This window comes from Polistes dominula, unplaced genomic scaffold (assembly GCF_049000335.1).
Source record: "Polistes dominula isolate Pdom_NZ unplaced genomic scaffold, Pdom_raw_medaka contig_15, whole genome shotgun sequence".
NCBI classification, from domain to species: Eukaryota; Metazoa; Arthropoda; class Insecta; order Hymenoptera; family Vespidae; genus Polistes; species Polistes dominula.
In genome coordinates this window covers 1,482,501-1,505,903 of record NW_028300915.1, presented here as the reverse complement: position 1 = coordinate 1,505,903, position 23,403 = coordinate 1,482,501, and the positions used below count along the sequence as shown (strand labels likewise).

At 27.9% G+C, this 23,403-nt stretch overlaps 5 protein-coding genes across 9 annotated transcripts; 2 read left to right on the top strand and 3 right to left on the bottom strand.

The window, feature by feature from the left end:
* Positions 1-101: 101 nt before the first annotated feature.
* On the bottom strand, positions 102-1,742 carry Arp10 (Actin-related protein 10). 3 transcript variants are annotated; one of them, XM_015324477.2, is made up of 5 exons: positions 1,488-1,742; positions 1,254-1,406; positions 901-1,185; positions 540-819; positions 102-466 (listed from the first exon to the last, which is right to left on the bottom strand). In XM_015324477.2, exons 2-5 carry the CDS (start codon positions 1,382-1,384, stop codon positions 131-133), a joined length of 1,032 nt encoding a protein of 343 aa, XP_015179963.2. In that variant the 5' UTR covers positions 1,385-1,406; positions 1,488-1,742; the 3' UTR covers positions 102-130. The 3 variants fall into 3 exon arrangements, with proteins under 3 accessions (XP_015179963.2, XP_015179962.2, XP_015179964.2); XM_015324476.2 differs by having other exon boundaries at positions 1,492-1,742; XM_015324478.2 differs by having other exon boundaries at positions 1,524-1,742.
* A 312-nt stretch (positions 1,743-2,054) lies between these two features.
* Rpn12 (regulatory particle non-ATPase 12) lies at positions 2,055-3,247 on the bottom strand. Its single transcript, XM_015324329.2, has 3 exons — positions 3,090-3,247; positions 2,833-2,905; positions 2,055-2,747 (listed from the first exon to the last, which is right to left on the bottom strand). The coding sequence occupies exons 1-3, from the start codon at positions 3,195-3,197 to the stop codon at positions 2,128-2,130; spliced, it is 801 nt and encodes a 266-aa protein (XP_015179815.1). The 5' UTR covers positions 3,198-3,247; the 3' UTR covers positions 2,055-2,127.
* A 392-nt stretch (positions 3,248-3,639) lies between these two features.
* eEF1gamma (elongation factor 1-gamma) lies at positions 3,640-6,453 on the top strand. Its single transcript, XM_015324440.2, has 8 exons — positions 3,640-3,919; positions 4,045-4,194; positions 4,340-4,403; positions 4,474-4,616; positions 4,920-5,222; positions 5,313-5,612; positions 5,688-5,840; positions 5,930-6,453. Exons 1-8 carry the CDS (start codon positions 3,908-3,910, stop codon positions 6,083-6,085), a joined length of 1,281 nt encoding a protein of 426 aa, XP_015179926.1. The 5' UTR covers positions 3,640-3,907; the 3' UTR covers positions 6,086-6,453.
* A 251-nt stretch (positions 6,454-6,704) lies between these two features.
* mRpL49 (mitochondrial ribosomal protein L49) lies at positions 6,705-8,373 on the bottom strand. Its single transcript, XM_015324441.2, has 3 exons — positions 8,134-8,373; positions 7,243-7,429; positions 6,705-7,134 (listed from the first exon to the last, which is right to left on the bottom strand). The coding sequence occupies exons 1-3, from the start codon at positions 8,233-8,235 to the stop codon at positions 6,860-6,862; spliced, it is 564 nt and encodes a 187-aa protein (XP_015179927.1). The 5' UTR covers positions 8,236-8,373; the 3' UTR covers positions 6,705-6,859.
* A 260-nt stretch (positions 8,374-8,633) lies between these two features.
* On the top strand, positions 8,634-22,865 carry east (enhanced adult sensory threshold). Of its 3 annotated transcripts, none has more exons than XM_015324439.2 (8): positions 8,634-8,869; positions 9,233-9,357; positions 10,061-14,566; positions 14,657-14,690; positions 15,336-15,598; positions 15,690-15,842; positions 15,975-16,288; positions 16,382-22,865. In XM_015324439.2, the coding sequence occupies exons 3-8, from the start codon at positions 10,085-10,087 to the stop codon at positions 17,988-17,990; spliced, it is 6,855 nt and encodes a 2,284-aa protein (XP_015179925.2). In that variant the 5' UTR covers positions 8,634-8,869; positions 9,233-9,357; positions 10,061-10,084; the 3' UTR covers positions 17,991-22,865. The 3 variants fall into 3 exon arrangements, with proteins under 3 accessions (XP_015179925.2, XP_089026668.1, XP_089026669.1); XM_089170542.1 differs by having other exon boundaries at positions 14,657-14,732; XM_089170543.1 differs by having other exon boundaries at positions 9,129-9,357; positions 14,657-14,732.
* The last annotated feature ends 538 nt before the right edge of the window (positions 22,866-23,403 follow it).

Genomic DNA, 23,403 nt, shown 5'->3' with positions numbered 1-23,403 from the left:
TTTTGTTTATTCAATGAATAAGATTTCCATATTATCTTTTTAAGATATATATTTAGAAATGCTTATATTTAATACTAGATGTTAAAAGATAAATACATAAATATAAGATAAAGCTTATATATTACATATATTACATTTCACAAATTAATGAATCTTCTTTTTGATTATCTATTAAATTAGTCCAATCTGGAACTCTGTTCAATTTTAAATAAGTTTCTTTGGTTAGACATCTTGAAGGAAAATCTGCAATACCATAAATTGCTCCTCCTAACCAAGCTGTATAATTTGGTTTACTTGGAGCTGAATGAAATTTAAATGTTTTTATTTTTAATTTATCAGCATATAAATCACTTTTCAATAAAGATAATAATTCTGCTTTTAAACGACTCGCAAAACCTTTGGCCATTGCTGTACCACCTATTAATAATATATTCTCTGCTAGGACACGTCTGATATCTATCGGACACTACAAATATAAATATATAAATAAATAATTATAATATCAAAACATAGAGTTATAATGTAGTATATTAGCTTACTTTAATAATAGCATCCAAAATCATAGTTGGTATACTAAGATTATCGTTATCTCTTTCCCATAATACTTCATAAGCTTTTTCTCTTATTTCTCCCAGAATAGTAACAGTTTTTACACTAGGATATTTAACTGCTGGTGGAGGAGTTGGAGGATCTTGAGATTCTAATTTTTTAGATCTTTCCAATGTAGTAACAAAACAAGTTCTCACTTTGATATCTTCAATAATATCTTCAGTCAAATCATAATCAGGCAAACTTTTTTCTAAATGTGTTTTTATATTTCTAAAGAAAAAAATATTCATATCATTTTTACCCAAACATTAATAGCAAAAATAATATTGATTATGATAATAGATTACTTACTTATGTACAACTTGAGCACCAAGTGGTAAAGCTTGCCACGCTTTTAAAATTGGTACACCTTCATAAATAGGAATTAATGTTGCTTCTTGATAACCAACATCCAATACTAAAACCGTATCAGTTCCTAGTGTACTAATTGTTGCTAAATGCGTTGGTAAAAAGAGCAATGAACCAATTTCAAAATGTCGAAACATTACTTTAGCAAGTGTATCTCTAAATTGAGAAGGAGTTAATGAAGATTCTACGATAAGTACTTTTGAATCTTTTGGACTGATGACAACATGCCTGGTAAATAAATAAATAAAAACATTAAAATGATTATTTCAATTTGATATTGATATTATTAACGTTACCTGAGGAAAAGCAAATGCAGAAATTCAACAAGAAGTTGATACAAATCATCCACATCCGAATAATCAAATACTTTTCTCATTTCTTTGGATTCAGGACATTTGACTATTGTTTTGATTATTCCTCTTGGCATCGTTTCTCCGGCATAACCAAATCTAATTTATATTGTTTTTTTTTTTTTTAATTTCATATTATTAAAAACAAAATATATTGCATATAAATAAACAAGTATTTACCTACTTTGTATATGCACTACCAATATCAAATATTACCATTTGTTTATCAGAAATATATCTGACACCTTCATATTCACGAGCCATGTTTGAATTAATAATCAATAAATAAGAATTTAATTAAAATTATTTTAACAATTAGAATACATTGACATAAATTAAATACAAATTCTTTGTAAGAACTTATGTGTAGAATTATTTTTCACTGTTCTTATGGTGAAAAGTATTGTCAAAATGACAGGAATGTCAGAATCAGTGCTGCACTTACTTCTTTCGTTTGCATACGGTCAAAAGTTACTAGATTCATTCTTTAGTTATATCGAACAAGAGTCAAATTACAATCATTTAAAATTGTATTTTAATAATAAAAAGAAACATTTATGATGATTTAATGAATGTATGATAAATTTTTTTATTTGTATTTAAATAATAATAATAATATATAAAATAATTTAATAAAAATATGTTATATAATATAGAATAACGAAAAATTAAAAAAAATTATTACACAAATAATTACAAAACAATATGATAACATTTTTCTAATACTAAGAAAATATAAGAAGAATATTAGTGTAATTTCTTATACACTATGTTTTTTTTCTTTATTTAATTAAAGTACAGAAAATAATATATAAATTTATTAAACAATCATCTCAAGTTCTCTAGCATAATCTATAGCTAGTGTAGCTAAGTCTGCACTTGGTATTGGTTCTTCTGCTTTCTTTTCATGCGTTGTGTTAAAGTAAAAATATCCATCTTTAGTTAAATTCCAATTTTTCTTAGTAGCAAAGGCTTTCATATCTTTCTCGGTAGATAAATTAAGCATTCTGGAAGCGTCATGAATTGATATCTTGTCAAATGCGCTTTCCATGCATGCTCCAATTTCATCACGAACAGTATTTAATAATATATCAATGAAAAAGTTATAACACGCAGCTGGTACATTGCCTTTAGCTAAAAATATTTTGTTATATGAACCTTCCATCAAATATTGTTCTAAACTTAATGGATGTCGAATATAAGGATTCGATTGTATTTGATCAGAAGGTAAGAGCTCCAATTCCGTGTGAAATTCTGCTACACGATTTTGAGATAATAAAAATAACAAATTTAAACCCAAAAGTTGATATTTGTAAGCAGATTCAAGTAATCCTGATTTGTAATCAAAATAATAACATTTCAATTGTGCCATATATCTTTCAAAAGAAGGTATATCTTCCGCTGCTATACTCCACTGTGCACCAATTTCTAATATATCTCCTGTAAATAAAAATATATATTTTAATAATAATAGAAAATATTTTTAAAAAATCATAATAGAGTATCATATCAAAAAGTAACATACTTGCTATAAGCAATTCATTAGTATTCACTAGATTGTTGGATGTTGGTAAAAATGTTAAATGCGTGAGACCCACCTATATAAATTAAAGAACTTATAAAATCTTTTCTTATATGTATATATATATATATATATAAAAAAAAAAAACAATTAAACTAATAAACAAAAAAAGAACAAATGTAATTACTATTAATGTCACACTGAGGTTATATTTAAGAAAAGTAAAACTTATTAAATAGATAACGATGATAAATTGTCACCTTTAATTGATTAAGTAATTTGCCACATTTGATTAAATTACAAGGTGTTTTTGTCCACTCTTGTTTTAAATTTTGGTATAAAGAAACAACCTCCTTGAGCGCGGCCATTTTTGTTACGAGGAATTAAATGTCATTGGCAAAAAATTTTTGCTTAAGTCAGTTCTAAATCTTACAATGCGTTCGGAAAACTATTCGAATGAGTCTCTTGTCTTTAGGAACACATGTTTTATTTCAATTTATATTTCATTCAATTTTAATGCAATTTATATTTATATTTATATTTATTTTGACATATTTTTTGATCGTATTTAATATTACAATTTTTAATATTTATATAACGTAAATAAATAAAATCTTGTAATTATTAAATAAGTTGAATGTAATTGGTCCACTATAGTGGAATTAATACTAGCAAAATGTTTTATTTTTCAACCAATAACATGAACGTATTGTGCAACCAAAGACCAATCAGCAATCCTTAACTGCAAGAAGTGTTGCAATAGAAATTTAACGGATGAAAGAAACTTATCAGTTCATAGGTGTATGTGGTAGTTGAATGTGCTCCTTTAATCCCTTCAAGTCATTGCAGTTTTTATGAATATAAAATTATAATTGTTATATATTATTTATTTTATAGTTATATTGTATGCATATAAATATAGTGAGCTATAAAACTTTATATTGAAAAAATTATATTGTAAAGTGAGAAGAAAGATAAAAAAAAAAAAAACTAGAACGTAGAATCTCAATCAGAGGAGTAAATTCGAGCAGTGTGGTCTCTACCGGCCTTCAACTTCCTGTTCCCTTAACTGGAAACAATGGCGTCAGGAGTAAGTGAGATTCATGCAATTTTCAGCTATAATCATCGACGTTAAAATGCATCAATAATTATTTATAATGAATTAAATGTGATTATTAACATGTGATTATTTAAATATCTTAATGTTTTTTTCAGACCTTGTACACGTACCCAGATAATTTTAGGGCATATAAGGCTCTGATTGCTGCTCAATACTCCGGCGCGCAGATTAAAGTTGCCGAAGACTTTGTATTTGGTGAAACTAATAAAACTGAAACATTTTTAAAAAAGTTTCCACTTGGTAAAGTAAGTCAAAATCATATGTCATATTATTTAATCTTCTTAACTGATGTCTTGTTAACTTATGTTAACCATCTGCTATCAGTTCTTAATAGATGTATTAAATAATACATAATGGGATAATATATTTCTTATAATAATTAAAATGTAGGTACCGGCATTTGAAACAAGTGATGGAAAATATCTTACGGAAAGTAATGCAATTGCTTACTATGGTAAGTGGAATTATTTTTGATCCTTATGACTGACATTCTAATTTCATTTGATTACTATCATCTTTAACAGTCTCAAATGAACAATTACGAGGAAAAACAGACATAGAAAAAGCAAGCATTTTCCAATGGTGTGGATTTGCTGATTCAGAAATTCTTCCTCCAAGTTGTGCTTGGATATTCCCATTACTTGGAATTATGCCATACAACAAACAGGTATTAAATGATTATATATGATTACTTCTATTTATACATATATACCTTTTTATAATACAAATATTGAATATTGTCCTCTTTCAAAGGCAACGATTGTTAATTCAGACAATTGTTTGTAACAAAAAGAGGTATATAAATAATTGCATAAACTATTTGTACACAAGTACACATGTACTTATATATATATTTGTACTTATGTTCAATTGCATACATACAACTCTTTAAATTAGAAATTAATTGTACATTTTTAAAAATTGCAAATATTATTATCTATAAATTCAATCAAAAACATTATTATTTCAGACCATCGAAGCTGCTAAGGAAGATGTGAAGCGAGCTTTAACAACTTTAAATTCTCATTTACTTACGAGAACTTATGTTGTTGGAGAACGAATAACATTAGCTGATATTTGTTTAGCTATGACTTTACTCCATTTATATCAATACGTTCTTGAACCAAATCTACGTAAACCATACCAAAATGTTAACCGATGGTTCCAAACAGTAATTAATCAACCTGAATCTGTTGCTGTAATTGGTGCCTTTAAATTGGCTGAAAAAGCTATAGAATTTAATCCTAAAAAGTATGCTGAGATGCAAGGAAAGGTATATATAATAATCTGTCTTTGAAATATTTTATTATATGATTTTTTAAATTATGAATGTATATATATATATATATATTTTATTTTAAAGACTTCCAAAAAAGAGAAGAAAGAAAAAGAATCAAAGAAAGAACCGAAGGAGCCAAAAGAGTCAAAAGAGGCAAAAGAGAATGAAGATCTTGATCCAGTAGAAGCAGCTTTAGCTGCAGAGCCTAAAACAACAAATCCTTTTGATACTCTACCTAAAGGTTCATTTGATCTTGATGATTTCAAACGATTTTATTCCAATGAAGATGAATCAAAGTCAATACCATATTTCTGGCAGAAGTTTGATCCAGAACATTATAGCATCTGGTTGAGTGAATATAAATACAACAATGAATTAACTAAAGTAAGTATTTATACAAAATTATAATGCAATAAAAGTATTTCATTGAAATTAATATATATAATTGTTTCTGTTTAGGTTTTTATGTCGTGCAATCTGATTACTGGAATGTATCAAAGATTAGATAAAATGCGTAAAGCTTCTTTTGCCAGTACCTGCTTATTTGGTACAGACAATGATAGTACTATTAGTGGTATATGGGTTTGGCGTGGACAAGAACTTGCTTTTACAGTATGTTTACACATTACTTACTAAATCAACTGTTTAAACAACATTAATGAATATATTTTTGATAATAAATATATGAATTTGTTTTACAGTTATGTCCAGATTGGCAAGTGGATTATGAGTCATACAGTTGGACAAAATTAGATCCAACTGATGAAAAGACAAAGGAATTGGTACATCAGTACTTCAGTTGGATTGGTACTGATAAAGAAGGACGTGAATTTAATCAAGGAAAAATCTTTAAGTAAAATTTACAATTTGCTTACAGATACATAACGCGCTCCATTCAGAGGCAATAAATGTAAAAACTGACAGAATTTATTAAACTTTGTCCTTGTAAAGCCTTTTAGTCTTATTATATGTCCAGTATATATTTTTTAGCATATGTACTGACTAAATAATCTTCTTTGTCTGAGATATCTATAATGTTATTTCAAAAACATATATTTATATGTTATTTCTCATGTGTATCGTGATCAGATTTTTAACAAAAGCTTAACTGAACTATAACTTTGATGATTTTTTAAGTTATAATATAAAAGTATGCCTGGATATACTGATTTTATTATAATTGCTTTATGAAAATAAATTCTCCTGTGAATGGAACATAACAGAAGCGTTTTTACCTATTATTTTTATATATTTTCATATTAATACACAAGTATAAAAATGACTTCAAACAAATAATCATATTATTTTGTTAATCATAAGTTTACATATTTTTATCTCACAATCTATTATTATTATTATTATTATTATTATTAAATTTAATATTAATAAGCTTGATAATTCATTTGATTTTAATAATGTTTGATAAAATGTTTACTTCGAATTATTTAGTTGTTTCATTTGAATATTAGAAAAAAGTTATAAGATGAAAGTTTTTATTTTTACAAGTATACATGAAAATATTGTGTTGTAACAGTTCTTAAATAATCATATTTACATTATAAATATTCTAATTCTTATATTTATAATATAAAATCAAATTGACATACATATATATATATATATATATAAATTTAAAAACCTTTATCTAAAAACCATTGTTTTACGCAAGATACAAAATCTCCTCTAAATTTAATTTCACCGACCATTTCATTTACTCTGCTACCAACTGTTCTTTTCTTTGTTTCTTCAATATGTTTTTTTAATTCTTCTTCTAATTTCCAAATATCTCCTTGTATTTTTCGTACGTGTGTTATTCTTCTCATTCCTCTAAATGATCTTGCTAGATAAATAGGTAGCATATGATTTTTTGTACGTTGTATGAAGTAAGGGTAGTCGTTTGGTTTTGCTATTAAATGAAATACAAATGAAAATAATTATTTATAACAACAGAATTATATATATATATATATCAATTGTGACAATATATCAAAATGACAAACAAAAGTATACTAACCAGTTGCTGGTTTCCATCCAGAAGGTAAATTTTGATCAGTACTTGTTGGTTTTGGTATAACCTTATTTTTCATTAAACGTTTAACATAATCCCATTCTACTGGATCAGTTGATATCTCATAATCGGTGTAATGAGAAGGATCCTTGTATATAGGTGAAGATTTGTAACTACTCCATCTTTTACTTATCTGAAAACAAAAATAATAAGATAATATCTTTATTAGTACTTTTGTCTCATGATATATATATATATATATATAATTCATATAAAAATGAAACATTTTTAATAATATAATCAACTTAATATTTATATCAATAAAATAACCACATTATTTTGATTATCAATCATTCTATATTTTATGAAAAGTCATCAATCAATTTTAATAAAAATTCATTGAAAAATATTATATCAAATGTTTCATTACAATTTGACTTTAGTATTATATTAAAAATGAAAAAGAGAATGATATTTAAAAAAAAAAAAAAAATAGAATAGAATAATTACTATGAGATAATAGTAACATGAGATTTAACAATGTTACACATTTATCAGTATTTCATACTCCTATGTTATATTTTATTAGTTATTTAATAAAAATAATATTGTTTTATAGGTTTTTAAAGGATTTATTTATTCTAGAGAAGCATAATGTAATGTAAAAAAAAAGAAAACAGGCGATAAGAATAATATATCATAGGAGAGTGTTGGTAAATTATTGCAAGAGAGTGGATACACGCGCACACCGTAAGAATACGTGAGGCCCTTCGCTATCGTTGTTCTGAGAAAATCACTAACTACAGTTAGACGGTGCGATAAGGTATATTGGGCATTAATTAAAAGTAAATACTTGATGAATTAAGTATATTAAAATATAATTATTAAAATTAGTACCTCGGTGATAGTCGGGAAGGTATGTTTCATCGACTGTAAAGCGGTGGAAGCATGAAAAATCGGTGAAAAACACGAGCGTGTGAAAATACGAAGGGCAGCCATTTTGATCTCGGTAAATAAGGGTCGGTGGCCGCCATTGGTGCGCACGGGCGCGTCTTCCTTTTCGTTCTTCTCTGCGTTTCACCGTGCTTTCTTTATCGCCCTAGCTTTCTTACTCCCATATTATTTTCGACTTTCGCGAGAAAGTTATTTGTCAGTATCAAGATATGATACATTAGTGGGGAGAAAATCGAAACGTTCGAGCATTCTTTGTAAGGTAGATTTTACAATAGTATTCGGCGGCTTTAGTTAACGTTAACGTTAACGTAGCATAGGATTAGAAGTGCCGCGTTGTTGGCTACTTTTATCGTGGATTATTTCATATAAACGGTTTAACATAATATTCTATTTTTTGTTAGTAAAGTGAAGTGATATCACGTAGAACGTAAAAAACGAAGAAATAACGGCAATGTATAAGATTATATGGTTAAATACATTGAAATAATGTCATGAGATTAGCTTGAATGGACTATGGACGAAGAGAAAAAGTTGCACAAATGAACTTCAGATGTCGCTAGTGTCCAAACAGTAGGACAGCGTTCAGACACCCTGCAACGGGACTGTGTTTTTCACGACATTGTTTTTCCTGTTTTCTCACGTTAATCACGGATCTTCGTCGTGATTTTTGGCCTCAGAGGTAAGTTAAATAGTTTTATCAATTAATCGTATTATTATTTATCGTGATATTATCTTTATCGTTTCGTGATAGATTTTAGAAATTTCGAATCGGGGCCGACCTTTTGTTTATTCGTGGCGATATTTTCGCGACTATTTGTATCATTATTTTCCAAACTTTGATCAATTTTATCAAGAAATTTTTCAACTCGGTAGTTAATACTCATTATGGTCTTTCTTTTGAATCTAAAATTTGGATAACCTGTTCATTATTATGCCAGATATCGCTCGAAATATTTTGGACCTGTGTTCCTTTACGGAGAAGAGGCGCTTCGGTGTATCCGTGTAAATGCAAAGTTTGTCACGTAATTTTTCTGACCGCCAGGGCCGCATCTATCAACCCTACTTTTCAACCGGTCGCTTACCTATTACCAGTCCAGACGAATTATGTAGTTTTTCTACTTGGTGTACAATACATTTGTTGTTCCTGCCTTATATTTAAGAGGAAAGGTATTATTAACAATATTTTATTCTATTATACATATATATATATATATGTATGTATATATATGTCGTGTCCTTTCACTTTTTTTTTTTTTTTTCATTTTATTCAATAAATCAACATTTCTATCAATGATGAAATATTTGTTGCATTTTATAAATATAAATTGAAATAAAAAAAAATATTGCATATAATTAATATTAAAATATAGTATAAATAATATAGTAATATATAATATAATAATATAGTAATATATGGTATAACTATATAGTAAAATATAGTAATATAGTAATATGTAGTATAACAATATAGTAAAATATAGTAATATAGTAATATATAGTATAACAATATAGTAAAATATAATAATATAGTAATATGTAGTATAACAATATAGTAATATAGTAATATATAATATAATAATACAAATAAATAATATAATATAGTAATATTTATTTATTTATTTATTATTTTTTCTTTAACCATGATAATTATATGTCATATATACATTAAATTTTTTGTTTACAAATATTTGATGCATAAATTATATTACTACATTAATTTATATCATTAATATATAGTATTTATTAATAATATTAGATTAATTTGAAACATTTGCAATTAATATAAAATTAATAAATAATTCATTGATAGAGAGAGAGAGGGAGAGAGAGAGAGAGAGAGAGAGATAATTATCAAGAGTTGATTTTGCAGGAGCCCAATGTGGGTTGAAGTGAGATGGCATCCAGAGAAAAGCGACCCTTAGCGCCTTCAAAATCAAAACAGAAGGCGAATAATGACTCTGGCTTGCCATCTAATGAAGTCAAAAGTAGAAAAGGCAAGTCTTTGTCAAATATAAAACAACAACAACAACTTGCGCGTGATATTTTTGATGCAGTAGCAACGGGCAGTCAACTTCCTGCAAAATTAGAAGCAAGTTTGCCAAGGAAAAAGGTTTTGAAGAATCTTAAACGTAAACAGAATTTAAGAGTAACTAAAGCTAATAATTTCATAAATACAAAGGTTACCAAAAAAGTAGGAAGTAAAAATTTATGCAGAATTAATTCTGATATCAAGAAAGGTATCAAAGCTAGAAAAGTTAAATCGATAGAAGAAAAAGTGGAAGTTAAAGAGGAAGACGAGGAAGAAGAAGAAGAAGAAGAAGAAAAAGAAGAAAAAGGAGAGACAGACAAATCTTCTGATATCAATTTAAGAACTGCAGAAAATCATATCAACGATTCAGAAAGTAGTAAAACTACTGAAACAACCAACAAAAGTGCCAAGATTAATCTCAGGACCAAGAAAACAAAGTCCTTGACAAGGATTACCAATAGCGAACAGGATAACGAAGATAATACAGAAAAAGATCAAGAAGCTCTTGTTCATTTGAATACTACAAAAGGTAATACAAAGAATAGTAAAAGATCTAAAGTAATAGATACTACTGTTGACTCATCTTCCCCTAGAAGTGCCAAACTTGTAAAAAATACTGGACTGAAAAAAAGTACTATAAAGGAGAAAGAAAATTATACTAAAGTTCTAGAAGGGGATAAATATTTAAAAGGTAAAAGAGGCACAACGAAAGATACTGATTCTTCATTTAATAATATTAAAAGCAACGTGCATAATAATAAATTATCTAAATCGGTCTTAGATAACAAGAGCTCTATTGATCTTACTATCGACGAAGTAATAGCTTCAATGTTGAGTGATTCGGAAGTAGATAATCAACAAGGTATTGTAGAAAAAGTTGATGGAAAAATAACGAGGAGTAGGAAAATGTTGGTGGATGAAAATATTATTCCTGAGAGTGAAATTAAAAAGGAATCTGATTGCGATGATATAAGAACTATGTCGGAAGGTGAATGTGGTGGTGACATAGAACAAGGAAATCATACACAAACTACAATTCAATTAAGGAAAAGGTCAAACGCTTTGTTAACCCAAAGGAGTTTACGAAATGGAAAATTACGTCAACTTTCGGAAACATCGTTTGGTAATAATGATATGGAGATTAAGAAAGGAGGAGGAGGTGGAGGAGGAGGAGGAGGAGGAGGACGTAGATTAAATTCCGATGATCCTGCAGCATCTGAAACTTCGACGGAACAGATTTCTGATGGTAATGTTGATCTAGAATCCTGTTTTTCCGAATCTAGCGGTAATTATTCTCAAATAATAATAAAAGAAGAAATAATAATTAAAGATGATGTTGTTGTTTCGAAAAATTATGCAGAAAGTGAAACTGCAATAGAAATAGAAAACAATAATAATAGCGAGAGAGGAGGAGTAGATAGATTAAGTGAAATAGGACCAATATTACGTTCAAAAACAAAAGCCAGAAGTACGGATAACGATAATACAAAAGTGGACGATATCAAAATTGAGGAGACACGTGTAGTAGCACATAAAAATGTAGAAGTACATGAAGAAGTTAAAAAAACAAATAATATAGATCTCGTTAGAAAGGACACAATTTTGTCAAAATTAAACGATAGGTCTAATAAAGGACGAAGAAATAGTTTAAATATAGATATGAGAAAAACTGTTAATTCATTTTATGGAACTGAAAAATCTGATGGCAATCCAAAGTCAAAAATAGATCAAATGATAGAAAATATTAAATTGACAATTGCTAAATCGATTGAAAGTAAAATGTTTGGTCCGGAAAAGAATCTTGGATTGGGTAAAAATTTTGAAATTCCAAATATGGAAGAAATCATTGCACCATTAAGTACCGAATCTCAGAAATTGGGATTGGATGAGAGTAACGATGAAGATAAACCTAATGCATCGAAAAATGAGAGTAAATCAGAAAATTCGGAGAACTCAGTACCAAAAGTGGCCGATACTGCCAAAGAAATTGAGAAACTAGTCATGGGTGACATTGAATTGGTTGAAACACAATCACAAAACACTCAAGATAATAGGGATGAGACTCCTAACATTGAGGCAGTCAATAAAACTCATAATTCTCATGAACCATCACAAGCTACAGTTAGTAGTAAAGAAATAAATACGTGTAAAGATGTTAAAGAAAGTAATAATGAAGTTGATCAGGATTCAAATATTACATCTAAGGTAATAGAACAAATGGAAGATACGGAAAGTCAATCGATAAATAATAGCAAGAAGGTATCACCTTTATCAAGAAAATCTGCTAAATCAAATGATAAACATTCTCAAGATAACATTGAAGAATCTGAAATAGAAAAGAAATTACCAACATTATCTGATGAATCAAATGAAAAGCATGATTCTCTTCAAGAAAAAATCAACGAATGTATGCAAGAGGATAAAAAACCAATAAGTGAAAGTGAAGAAGACAATAATAAGGAACTTGAAAAAATTGACGTTACCAATGAGTCTACTAAAATTTTATTATCTTCAACAGAAATAAATGAATCGGTTAAAGCACAAAATGAAACAATAGAGATAAATACGGAAGTTGATAAAATAAATTGTCAACAAGTAGAAAGTTTAAGTACTGGTCAATGTTCAGAGGAGTCAGAAACTTTGGAAAGTATTTATTCTGATGTTGAAAGATTAGTAAAGGGTGATGAACTTTCAACATTATCTGAAATAGAAGAAAATAAAGAAACAACAAATAGTGATAATGTCAAATTAAATGACACGTGTAATGATGATATTGTCAAAGATGCAGAAAGTTCTTCTTCCATTCATACAAAAGATGAAGGAAAATTGATACTCGATAAAATAGAAGAAACGTTGTTTTGTGAAGAAAGAGAAACAATATTAGAAGATATTAATGAATATGAAAAGAATCTTAATGACAATGAAAGTGTTGAGAAGATAATACTTGGTTCCTCTGAATTATTGCTAAATCAGAAAGATGAAAGAAATCATTCTGAATTACCAACCATAAATAATGATTTAAATTCAATATCAACATGTACTTCAAAGAAAGAGATAAATGATAAGAATGATTCTGTCAAGGATGTTATCAGTAGTCAGGATAAAGAAGATACTAAACATCAAAATAATGATACATCAATATCCTCGAATAAAATTAAATCAAATGAAGAAATGATTGATAAAAAAGTAGAAAATAATTTGAACACAACTGTTGAAGATAAGAACAATAAATTGTGTTCCGAGAAGAACAACGATGAATCTAAAACAACAACAACAACAACAACAAATGAAGAAAATAAAAGAGTATTAAGGGTTCGTGATAAACAAAAGAAAGTTGAAAAAAGACCAACTTCCTGTAACAAGGATCATGAAAATGCATCAAAAACTAGTACAGTAAGTGATTGTCAATCTACAGAAGAATGTAATAATGCACAAAATGATAATAAACAAAATGTAGAATTGAAAACAAGTAATGAAACAACTACTTGTAAAACTCCTGAAACAGACGTATCACAAAATAGTACAACAGATTTAGAAACTAGTGATGTTTCAGAGACCCATCCTCGTACCAGACGTGGTAGAGAAGTTAAAAAACGTAAGGAAGATCAACAATCATTAAATAATAATACGTTTAAAAATAAACGAGCTAAACGAGATAATAGTAGAAAGTCTGATCAACAAAAAGAAGAGACATTGCTTGACAATGAAGTAGCAAAGATCAATGAAAACAACAGATTCCTAAATGATTATAACAATCTTGCTAAATGTTCTGATAGTTTTAGAGGTTTTTCCGAAGGTGGTGGTCGTAATAGTTTGGACAAAATCCAAGGTAAAAATGATAATTTACGTAGTAAATCGGAAAACGATTTAGTAATTCCAAATGAATCAACGAATAGATCGGAAGAAGGTGGAAGACTTTTGAGTCAGATAACAGCAGATAATGATCTATCATCTAAAGAAACAAATGACAATTTGTTGGATGAATGTAAATCTAGTAAAATAGAAGAAGTTTCTCAAAAAGATTTAGATGATACGTCTATTTCGGATGAATCATCCAGTAGCGTTAATATTGGATTGAAAATTTTAGAAACGCCTGAGGATAAAGCTAAAAAAGAATCAATATTGAGAATATTAGGTTTGGAATCGTTGGAAAAGGCTGCCGAAAGAGTGAACAATCAGAAAGCAAGAAAGGAACAATATACTGGTACATTGAAAACTGTGATTCGCGTACAAAAGGAAAAGGAAAAAGATAAAAAACGTTCGAGATCACCCTTGAAAATGGTTTTGAAGCAAGGACGTAACGATGGAGAAGGAGATTCACCTGATTTTTACACCATACAAAAGGAGGTAAGATTAGATTTCATGTGAATATTCATCAATGGTGTTACGAATAAAATTATATTAATTATGTGATTTTAATTATTTGTTTATTTTCAGTTTGGAACCAGTGGTTTGGGAGATAGCAGCTCTGGTGCGAACCGAAAGTTCACTACTAACCACAGACACTCTTGCGGTAATCCTGGTTGTGGGAATAACTACATTGTTAATCGATCCTTTTCCTTTAATGCTTTTTCAATATTTCATATATATCTTTTTTCTTGTTGTTTTTTTCTTTTCCTTTTTCTTTTTCTTTTTCTTTTGTGTCCTGTACAAAATATTATTTATCAGATAAGACATAAAGAAGGATTGCTTAATTATTACATTTAACACTACAAATTTACATTTATAAGTTTTATAAACTATTACAAACATTTAATATGTAATGCTTTTGGCAATTCCTTTTTGTGACAATCTGTAGTCTCTCTTATAATATTTATTTAAAAAAAAAAATAATTTTGTATCTCTAGTAATTCTGCATGTTTGTCTCTTTTGCTATTGCTTTTAAATTACAAAAAAAAAAAAACAAAAAACAAAACACACAAAAAAAGAAAAGGACAACGATAATATTTTCTAACTATTAGTAATAATGCTCTTCTGACAGCTGAATATTTCCAAAGAAATATTTTTATTTGTATAATAATATCCTTACCAAGCTACCCCCCTCTGCTTATAAAAAATTCATGATAATATATATTATGTTCATTATTTATTAATCAATTTTATTATATTATCACAGATGAAGATAACGAAGAAGCTCCACCGAAGGATCGTCAATCTCTTGTTATTCCTGAAAAATCATCTTCTTTTTCTATTCATCCAGGACGATTATGTGCGGATGTATGTTGTTATTGTTTTGGAAAATTTGGTTCCTTGGATACACCTATGCACTTGGCACAAATGAAATCGGATGAAAGAAGAAAGAAGATATTAATTGTAGAAAGACACCTTAACAAGGATTCTTGTCTGTGTGACGCGTGTTATCGTCATGTAGATAGAAAGGTATGAACAATTTATTATAATTCATGAAACAATCAATTTAATTAATTACAATTATATTAATTATTATTATTATTTTTTTTTTTTTTTATAGGCGAACACTAGTCCAACAAACATGCAAGCTAAACCACAAAAGCATCGTCAATTGATGGTATCTAAATGTGCAGCACGTGATTGCAGAGATCCTGCACGCCATAATGTTAAACGACGTTGGTTACTTAAAATTAAAGCTGGACTTCAAAGTCAGGTATTGATTTATTTTGTTATAAGTAAATTACAAACAATTTATGTATTTGTATTAGGTAAATAATATTTCATATTTATATATATATATATGCATGTTTAATGTTTACAATGAAGTAACAATAATAAATTACAGGTTGATATTGACTGGGAATCGAGTCAACACACATCAATGTCATTTTGCGTAGTCCATTACAGTAAAGTCGAAATATTTTTGACATGTGCCCTTTGTAATCGAAGATTGGCCAGAAATCATACGCATTTGTTAACCGACGCAGAAACTGTCGAATTAAATCAACGACTTTCGCAACAGGCGATACCAGTTTCACTTTCTGCGAGAACATTTGTTTGCAAATTGTGCCGTTATTTCACACAATTGCAAATTAAATACAAGGATCCTGAAAATATGAGCATGAATCACAGGTCGTTTTATAAGAGCTATAGGAAAAGGTATGTCGTGTTATTGACTTATTTTCTAAGATCTGATTATAACATTAATAAAAGATCTTACGAAAATAATACAAAAAACGTGTTATTTTCTAGAATCTTACATAATCATGATATCGAGGTACTTGAGAATGAAGAAGAAGATTCTAATAGTCAATCGAAAGACAAAGATAAACGTAAGAAAGCTAAATGTCCTCCAGCTAAGAATGGAAATTCCAAGTCGCCAGATGTATCAACTAATTCAACGTCGGATAAATCAACACCTGAATCTATTAAAAATGAAGTTACAAATTCTGAACAGGAGAATGACAATCGTTCTGTTAAAATGAATACTACGGATGATACCACCATTCCTGCCGATATTCAGTTCCTTTGTGTTGAGGGTTCAACAGACAAGTTGAATAAGAAAAGAAAGGTAATCGATGTAAACAATTTTACATCAGACGGAACGATGCCTTGTGATGTTTCGAACGAAGTCGTAGAGATTCTTACCATGGACAAGGAGGTAACATTGACGAAATTACCGAAAAAAGCAAGAACTAGCAACGACATAACTCCTGTTGTTCAACGACTCGGAGCTAATCCTTCTATAAGTGTACGTACACTATTTCCGGGTGAAGAAGAAATGAATCTTCATGCAAACATTGAATTTGGTAATGTTCGAGAGATGACACCTCAGGGTTGGGAAAAGTGTGCAACGATGATTCAATATGACAGAGATACGAAACTTTTATGGCAAGAGTTACAAAGACCATATGGAAATCAAAGTTCTTTCCTCAGACATTTAATACTTTTGGAAAAGTATTATAGAGCTGGCGATTTAATTTTAGCACCTAACGCGTCACGTAATGCGATTAATTATTCTACGTCGGTTCAAAATAGATTGATATCATACGAAGGTCCTGAAAAAATGGACGAACCAATAATGGAACCGATATCTAACGAATTTCATAATTCTCGTCGTTTAAGTGGCGGATATGTATTAGAAAGAGATAGACACTCTTTACCAATGGGAAGTTCTACCGCAAAATCACCAGTTATACAATTAACGACAAAAGGTAGTCCACCGCGTGCAATGAAATTAAATTCGGGTGTATCAATTATTAAAAAACCACCTCCTAATTTGCAACGACTCAGTTTACCATCTACAAGTTCGGCAAATGGAAATAACAAACGTAAAGATAGTTCCAAATTACCAATGTCCTCGGGTGGCAAAGTGTTCCAAATGACCGATCCGGAATACAAACGATTACAAAATTCGAAAAAACCAAAACAAATGTTTAGTGATAAACAGTGTGCAAGTCCTACTAGTAGTGGTAGTGGTGGTGGTGGTGGTGGTGGTGTTGGTAGTAGTAGTAGTAGTAGTGGTGTACCATCGGGTAATTCAAATTCTCCCCCAAATTTCAAATCAACAACTCAATATCAAAAAGCAGTACAATACGTGGCTCAAACGCAATTTCAACAACATTTGAGAAGACAACAAGAAATGTTGAATCGTCAAACGAGAGGTGATTTTGAACCACTTATATGTGACATGAGAACGTCAAATGAGAACAGTCCAACACAAAATCTAATACATAACCTTAATCTGCCAAAGTCTATACAAGTGACGACTAAACCATCTAATCCAATTCCCATATTGCCAAAAATTCCAAAGTCATTGACAGTAATACCACAAACGGTAACGAGACCTACTGAAAAATGAGAACTGATCAAACGATAAAGGTCGACGGAAGGGGAGAGAAGTAAATAAATAAATATAAAAAAAATGCCTTCTTTTATAATACAAATATTTGCCATCCCCTGCCGCGCGCCTAGTTTGGACTTGTAAGAGAGAGTTGTTGTTGTGTTGCACACTTTTTCGCTCTCTTCTTCATATTGAAAAATTCGATTCTTTCAAGAGGAATTCAAATATACTTACGAATATCTGTTTTTGTTTTTCTTCAAATTCCTACTTGAAGTTTCAACACAAAACAAAACTGAGGAGAGACAGAGAGAGACAGAGAGAAAGAGAGAGAGAGACAATCGAATTGTTGATGATGCAGGCAAGAATGAATAGCCAAGCATGCTTTAATAAATATACAAAAAAAAACAAACAAACAAACAAACAAAGTGTCGTGAATGATGCAGTTTTATCTCTTCGAGTTATGGTGACTCGAAGAAGAAGAAGAAGAAGAAGAAGAAGAAGAAGAAGAAGAAGAAGAAGAATAATGGAGAGAACACACACACACACACACACACGATTATTTTACACATACTATATTACTTAAGAGAAAATGATATAAAAGAAACTATTTAATTATACAGCGTATGATGTATGTATGTACGTTGTTGTTGTTGTTGTGAATTTACAAACTATCAAAATATAGAATGTATAGTAATCGTGTGTAAATTGAAGAAGAAGAAGAAGAAGAATCAGAATAAGAAGATGAAGAAGAAGAAGAGGAGTAAGAAGAAGAAATAGAAGGAAGAAAAGAAGTAGAAGAAAATGTCGATTCTAAAAAAAAGAAAAGAAAAAAACGATTAAATCAACCAAAGTTTCTCACCTGTAAACAAATTTAAGCGGATACTCGCGCAAAATAATTTGTTTTTTAATTCCCCCCCCCCACCACGAGAAGTGCCTATTATATATATAAAAAAATAAATAAAAAAAAAAACAAAAAATGAACACAGATTATGGAATCGTTAGTTTTTATCGGTAATAATACGATGTGCATTAAATAAATTAATGAATTAAATAATGAAGGGATGAACGTTACGAACAATCAAAGGGGTGGTACGGGAGAGAGAAAAACAAGAAAACAAGAATATTTCGAATGAATCTGTGCTTTTTTTCACAGGAATGAAGGGTTGGAGAGATGGAGGGAGGAAGGGAGGGAAGGATGGAGGATTATATATTATATAATAATAATAATAATAATAATAATAATAATAATAATAATAACAATAAACCCTGTATGTTTGATTATAAATCGTTCTTTAATTTCATTGCTTGTGTGTTGTAAAAACTTGAACGAGAATTAATAGGGGTAGCATATAACATTCTATATATATATATATATATATACTATATTGGTTTAAAAGATAAAGGTGTGTCATTCTCTTTATAGATTTATTCGAAGACAGAACTATAATAATAATAATAAAAAAAAAAAAACAGATCTGAAATAAATCTGACAAAGTTCGAATATATTATTTGATTATTAAATAAATTGATGATAACAACCACAACAAACTTATTGAAATAAAATGATCAATAAATGAATGATGATGATGATGATGATGGGCTTTATAACTAAGCCAAATTTTATTATTATTATTATTATTATTATTTTTTAAAAACAATCAACACGGTAGTGTAGAATATTTTTATCCTAGACGAGAAGTGCTTTTCTGAAAATAAAATAATATATGAAAGTAAGGAGAGGAGGAGGAGGAGTAGTAAGAGACAAAAAAAAGAAAAGAAATGATAAAATGAATGAAGAGAAACAAACCTTTATCGTTTAGAACCGACAAAAGATCAAGAAAAAGAAACAAAAACGAATTATTGTATATTGTATAACGTTGGTCTGTTATTATTATTTTATTTTATTTTATTTTTTTTTTTTTCGTTTCCCCCATAGAGCGATTATATAATGATGACAATGATAATGACGACGATTAATGAGGTTTAAGAGATATAAAAAAAAAAGAAAAGAAAAGAAAAAAAAATATGATAATGACGATTAATCAATGTGTTTGTGACGCGATCGATGATAAAGAATGATGAGAAATATAATAAAGAGAGAGAGAGAGGGTAAAATGAATGAAAATATATGATTGATACGACGAGAGGGATGGTGGTGGTGGTGTGACGATTTGTAATTATTATACGGACGAATTTTATTCATGTGAAAAGTAGAAGAGAGTGTTTGTTGTATAACTTGAGCTTATTTATTACGTTACTACCAATATCACATTGTATATATATATATTATATATTGAAGAATAATATTATTTTTAGTTTTTAAACTCGTATATATATATATATATATATATATATATTAATATTAAGCTGAATAACGACGATTCGATTCACCATTTTATGATTCATGAAAACAAAACAAAACAAAACAAAACGAAACAAAACAATATGCGTTGTGTGTATGATTCCTTTAACAAAAATATGTGTGTTTAATTCTCTGGAGAGACAATTCGCAATTTACTACTTATTATTACTACTATTACTACTTACCAGGGAAAAAACAAAACATATAAAAGAGTAAAAATATGAAAAAAAACAAAAAAGAATAGGTCAGAATTTGCAAAATGACGGACTCATTTCTTTTTTTTTTATTAGTTCTTTTTTTTTCTTTACTTTCTTTCTTCTTCTTTGTCGCCACGTGAAAGAATAACGAAAACAATTATTAATAATAATATTAGAGATTGATCATGAGTGTCTTTTCACCTAATAATAATAATAATAATTATAATTATAATAATAGTAATAATGATAATATTAATAATAACATTTTATTATTACAAAATGCATGCTGTACAATGAAGATGAAATAATATTTCACACGCTTTTATTTTTTTTTCTTTTTTTTTTCTTTTTTCATATTTTCATCGTGAATTCTCATACTTTGTAAAATATATTATTATTATTATTATTATTTTCTTTTTTTCATTTTTCCTTTAATATTTTGTGTCCCTTTTCTATTATTTTCTTTCTTTCTTTCTTCCTTCCTTCCTTTCGTTCTTTTTTTCTATTAATATTATATTAGCTTTTATTTATACGAATAGCAAAAAAAAATTAATAATAATAATAATAATAATAATAATTAAAAAGAAAAAAAATGATGAAAATCATATTTCTACGATGAAGAGACGAAAAATGAGCATCGAGAAGAAATTCGCTCTAGAAAAGCATCTGTGACTAAATAATAATGGTAAATAATAATAATAATAATAATGATGATGATAATAATAATAAATACATAAATAATAATAATAATGAACATAAATAAATAAATAAATAAATAAATAAATAATAGATCAATATCTTACACTCGCTTTTTGTATGTACGTGTACATACATATACACATAAATATATATACACTCATATATACATATATATATATATATATTTTCTTTGAGAAATGAACTAATGTGAAAGAAGTTAATGAAATTATAAATAAATGAAAAGAGAAAATGGGAGAATAAAAGTAACACAACTATTATTATTGTTCTTTGTTTTTAAAAATAATTCAATGCAACTTAATCGTTAGGATGTATAAACCTCTCGAAAATTATTAATTAAACAAACAACAAAGTAGATAACAAAAAACAAAAAAAAGTAATGAAAGTTAAGAAAAATATTTCGTTAAAAGAAGATAATGGAGTATTGCTTAAAAGTATATATATATATACATACATACATACATACATACATAAATAAATATATATATATATATAATTAAGAGGATTTGTTTTGAGAATAAAAAGGGTTGTCGAAAGAAATGCATTATTTTCCTATGTAAAGATTGTACGATGAGTGTGTTTTTTTTTTGGTTTGCATGTATATTTGCGTGTATGTACATCATGTATGAGTGAGAATAAATAAAAAAAAAAAAAAAAAAGAAAGAGAGAGAGAGAGAGAGAGAAATTTAACATTGAGAGAGACTGAGATAAAAAAGAAAAAAGAAGAAGAAGAAGAAGGGAATTCTGTAAAGTATACGGAGCAATAAAAATTAACTTATGACAAATTCATATCTTACTTTAAAACAAAAAAAGAATAAAAAAAGCAAAGAATATAAAAAAAACAAACAAGGAAAATGCAAAAAAAAAAAAAGGAATCATAATCGAGCATCAAATGAAAAAGTAGAAAGTAGAATATGCGACTTGAGGAGATAGTTTTTCCTATTCGTGTTCATATTAATTGAATTTTCTTTTTTGTTTTTTTTTTCATAAACTTTTTAAACGTTTATAAACAAAACAACAAATTGATTGTAAAATGAACAAAAAAGTAAATTCTAAATACCACTCACAACCCTCACCCTCACCCACCAATCTCCACCCTTTATTTAACTTAACGAACAAAGATTTTTCTTTTGATCTCGGATTTTGTTCAATTGCAATTCGTAAAAAAAAAAAAAAAGAAAAAAAAATAGACATTTCATTATGTGTATAAAATATAAATTAAAGTTATTAATTCTATTTATTAAAAATAATTCATACATAACAAACATATTACACATACATACATACATACATATATATATATATATAAAATGATACTAAAGTTGAATAAAAAATATCAATTGTCAATGATATTAAATAATTGAAAGAGTTAAAGAAAAAAACAAAAAAAAAACCAAACTATAAATAAATTAGTAATTAATTTATCTCTTTTTTTTTTTTATTTGTTCAATTAATCTCAACACACATGTTACACACATAAACAAACCATCACATCGAATATGAAAACTGATCTCTTTGTGATATATCCAATTCTACTTGATTGTTCTCGAATATTGTTCCATTAATTTGTGAATGAAAATTTTCAATTGATAAAGTTACAAAAAAAACAAAAGAACAGTTAATTGAAAAATAACACTTTTCACATCGATTAATAAAATTTATTGAATTAAATATGATCAATCCAAAATTCACGAGATATAAAACAAAACAAAACAATACAAAAAAATAATACATCACTTCTTGATGTTACTACTACCAACAAACAACATTGTTTTATATAAAAAAAAAAAAACAATTATTAGAATTTATTGAATAAGAAGAATGTTCAATAAAAAATTGCTTTTTGTATTTGAGTAAAAAGAATAAATGATGATAGGGGAAGTAAAGAAAGAAGGGGGGGGTTGTTGATATCAGTGATCAGTGAGAAAAGAAAATATATATATATATATATATATATATATATATATATATATATATATATATATATATATATATATATTTGAAGTAAAGTTTAGTTTCAAGAGAGAATAATTTTCAATGATAGAAAAATCACATTGTAAATATATATATATATATATATATATATATTTTTGGTTATCATACATAAATATATTTTTAATTCTTTAGGATTAATAATTAATAAAAAAAAAAGATT

What these genes read in the sequence shown, in the direction of transcription:
- Arp10 (XM_015324476.2), bottom strand. Translation starts at nt 1,571, where the DNA reads ATGGCTCGTGAATATGAAGGTGTCAGATATATTTCTGATAAACAAATG. An exon ending in ATTGGTAGTGCATATACAAA is followed by an intron (nt 1,407 to 1,491) that starts GTAGGTAAATAC and finishes AATATAAATTAG; the next exon opens with ATTTGGTTATGCCGGAGAAA. An exon ending in GGTGCTCAAGTTGTACATAA is followed by an intron (nt 820 to 900) that starts GTAAGTAATCTA and finishes TTTTTTCTTTAG; the next exon opens with AAATATAAAAACACATTTAG.
- Rpn12 (XM_015324329.2), bottom strand. Translation starts at nt 3,197, where the DNA reads ATGGCCGCGCTCAAGGAGGTTGTTTCTTTATACCAAAATTTAAAACAA. An exon ending in AATTACTTAATCAATTAAAG is followed by an intron (nt 2,906 to 3,089) that starts GTGACAATTTAT and finishes TAATTTATATAG; the next exon opens with GTGGGTCTCACGCATTTAAC. An exon ending in TAATGAATTGCTTATAGCAA is followed by an intron (nt 2,748 to 2,832) that starts GTATGTTACTTT and finishes TTTTATTTACAG; the next exon opens with GAGATATATTAGAAATTGGT.
- eEF1gamma (XM_015324440.2), top strand. An exon ending in AAAAGTTTCCACTTGGTAAA is followed by an intron (nt 4,195 to 4,339) that starts GTAAGTCAAAAT and finishes ATTAAAATGTAG; the next exon opens with GTACCGGCATTTGAAACAAG. An exon ending in ACAACAATGAATTAACTAAA is followed by an intron (nt 5,613 to 5,687) that starts GTAAGTATTTAT and finishes GTTTCTGTTTAG; the next exon opens with GTTTTTATGTCGTGCAATCT.
- mRpL49 (XM_015324441.2), bottom strand. Translation starts at nt 8,235, where the DNA reads ATGGCTGCCCTTCGTATTTTCACACGCTCGTGTTTTTCACCGATTTTT. An exon ending in CCTTCCCGACTATCACCGAG is followed by an intron (nt 7,430 to 8,133) that starts GTACTAATTTTA and finishes TTTTGTTTTCAG; the next exon opens with ATAAGTAAAAGATGGAGTAG. An exon ending in TGGATGGAAACCAGCAACTG is followed by an intron (nt 7,135 to 7,242) that starts GTTAGTATACTT and finishes TTCATTTAATAG; the next exon opens with CAAAACCAAACGACTACCCT.
- east (XM_089170542.1), top strand. Translation starts at nt 10,085, where the DNA reads ATGGCATCCAGAGAAAAGCGACCCTTAGCGCCTTCAAAATCAAAACAG. An exon ending in TAACCACAGACACTCTTGCG is followed by an intron (nt 14,733 to 15,335) that starts GTAATCCTGGTT and finishes ATATTATCACAG; the next exon opens with ATGAAGATAACGAAGAAGCT. An exon ending in TATAAGAGCTATAGGAAAAG is followed by an intron (nt 16,289 to 16,381) that starts GTATGTCGTGTT and finishes GTTATTTTCTAG; the next exon opens with AATCTTACATAATCATGATA.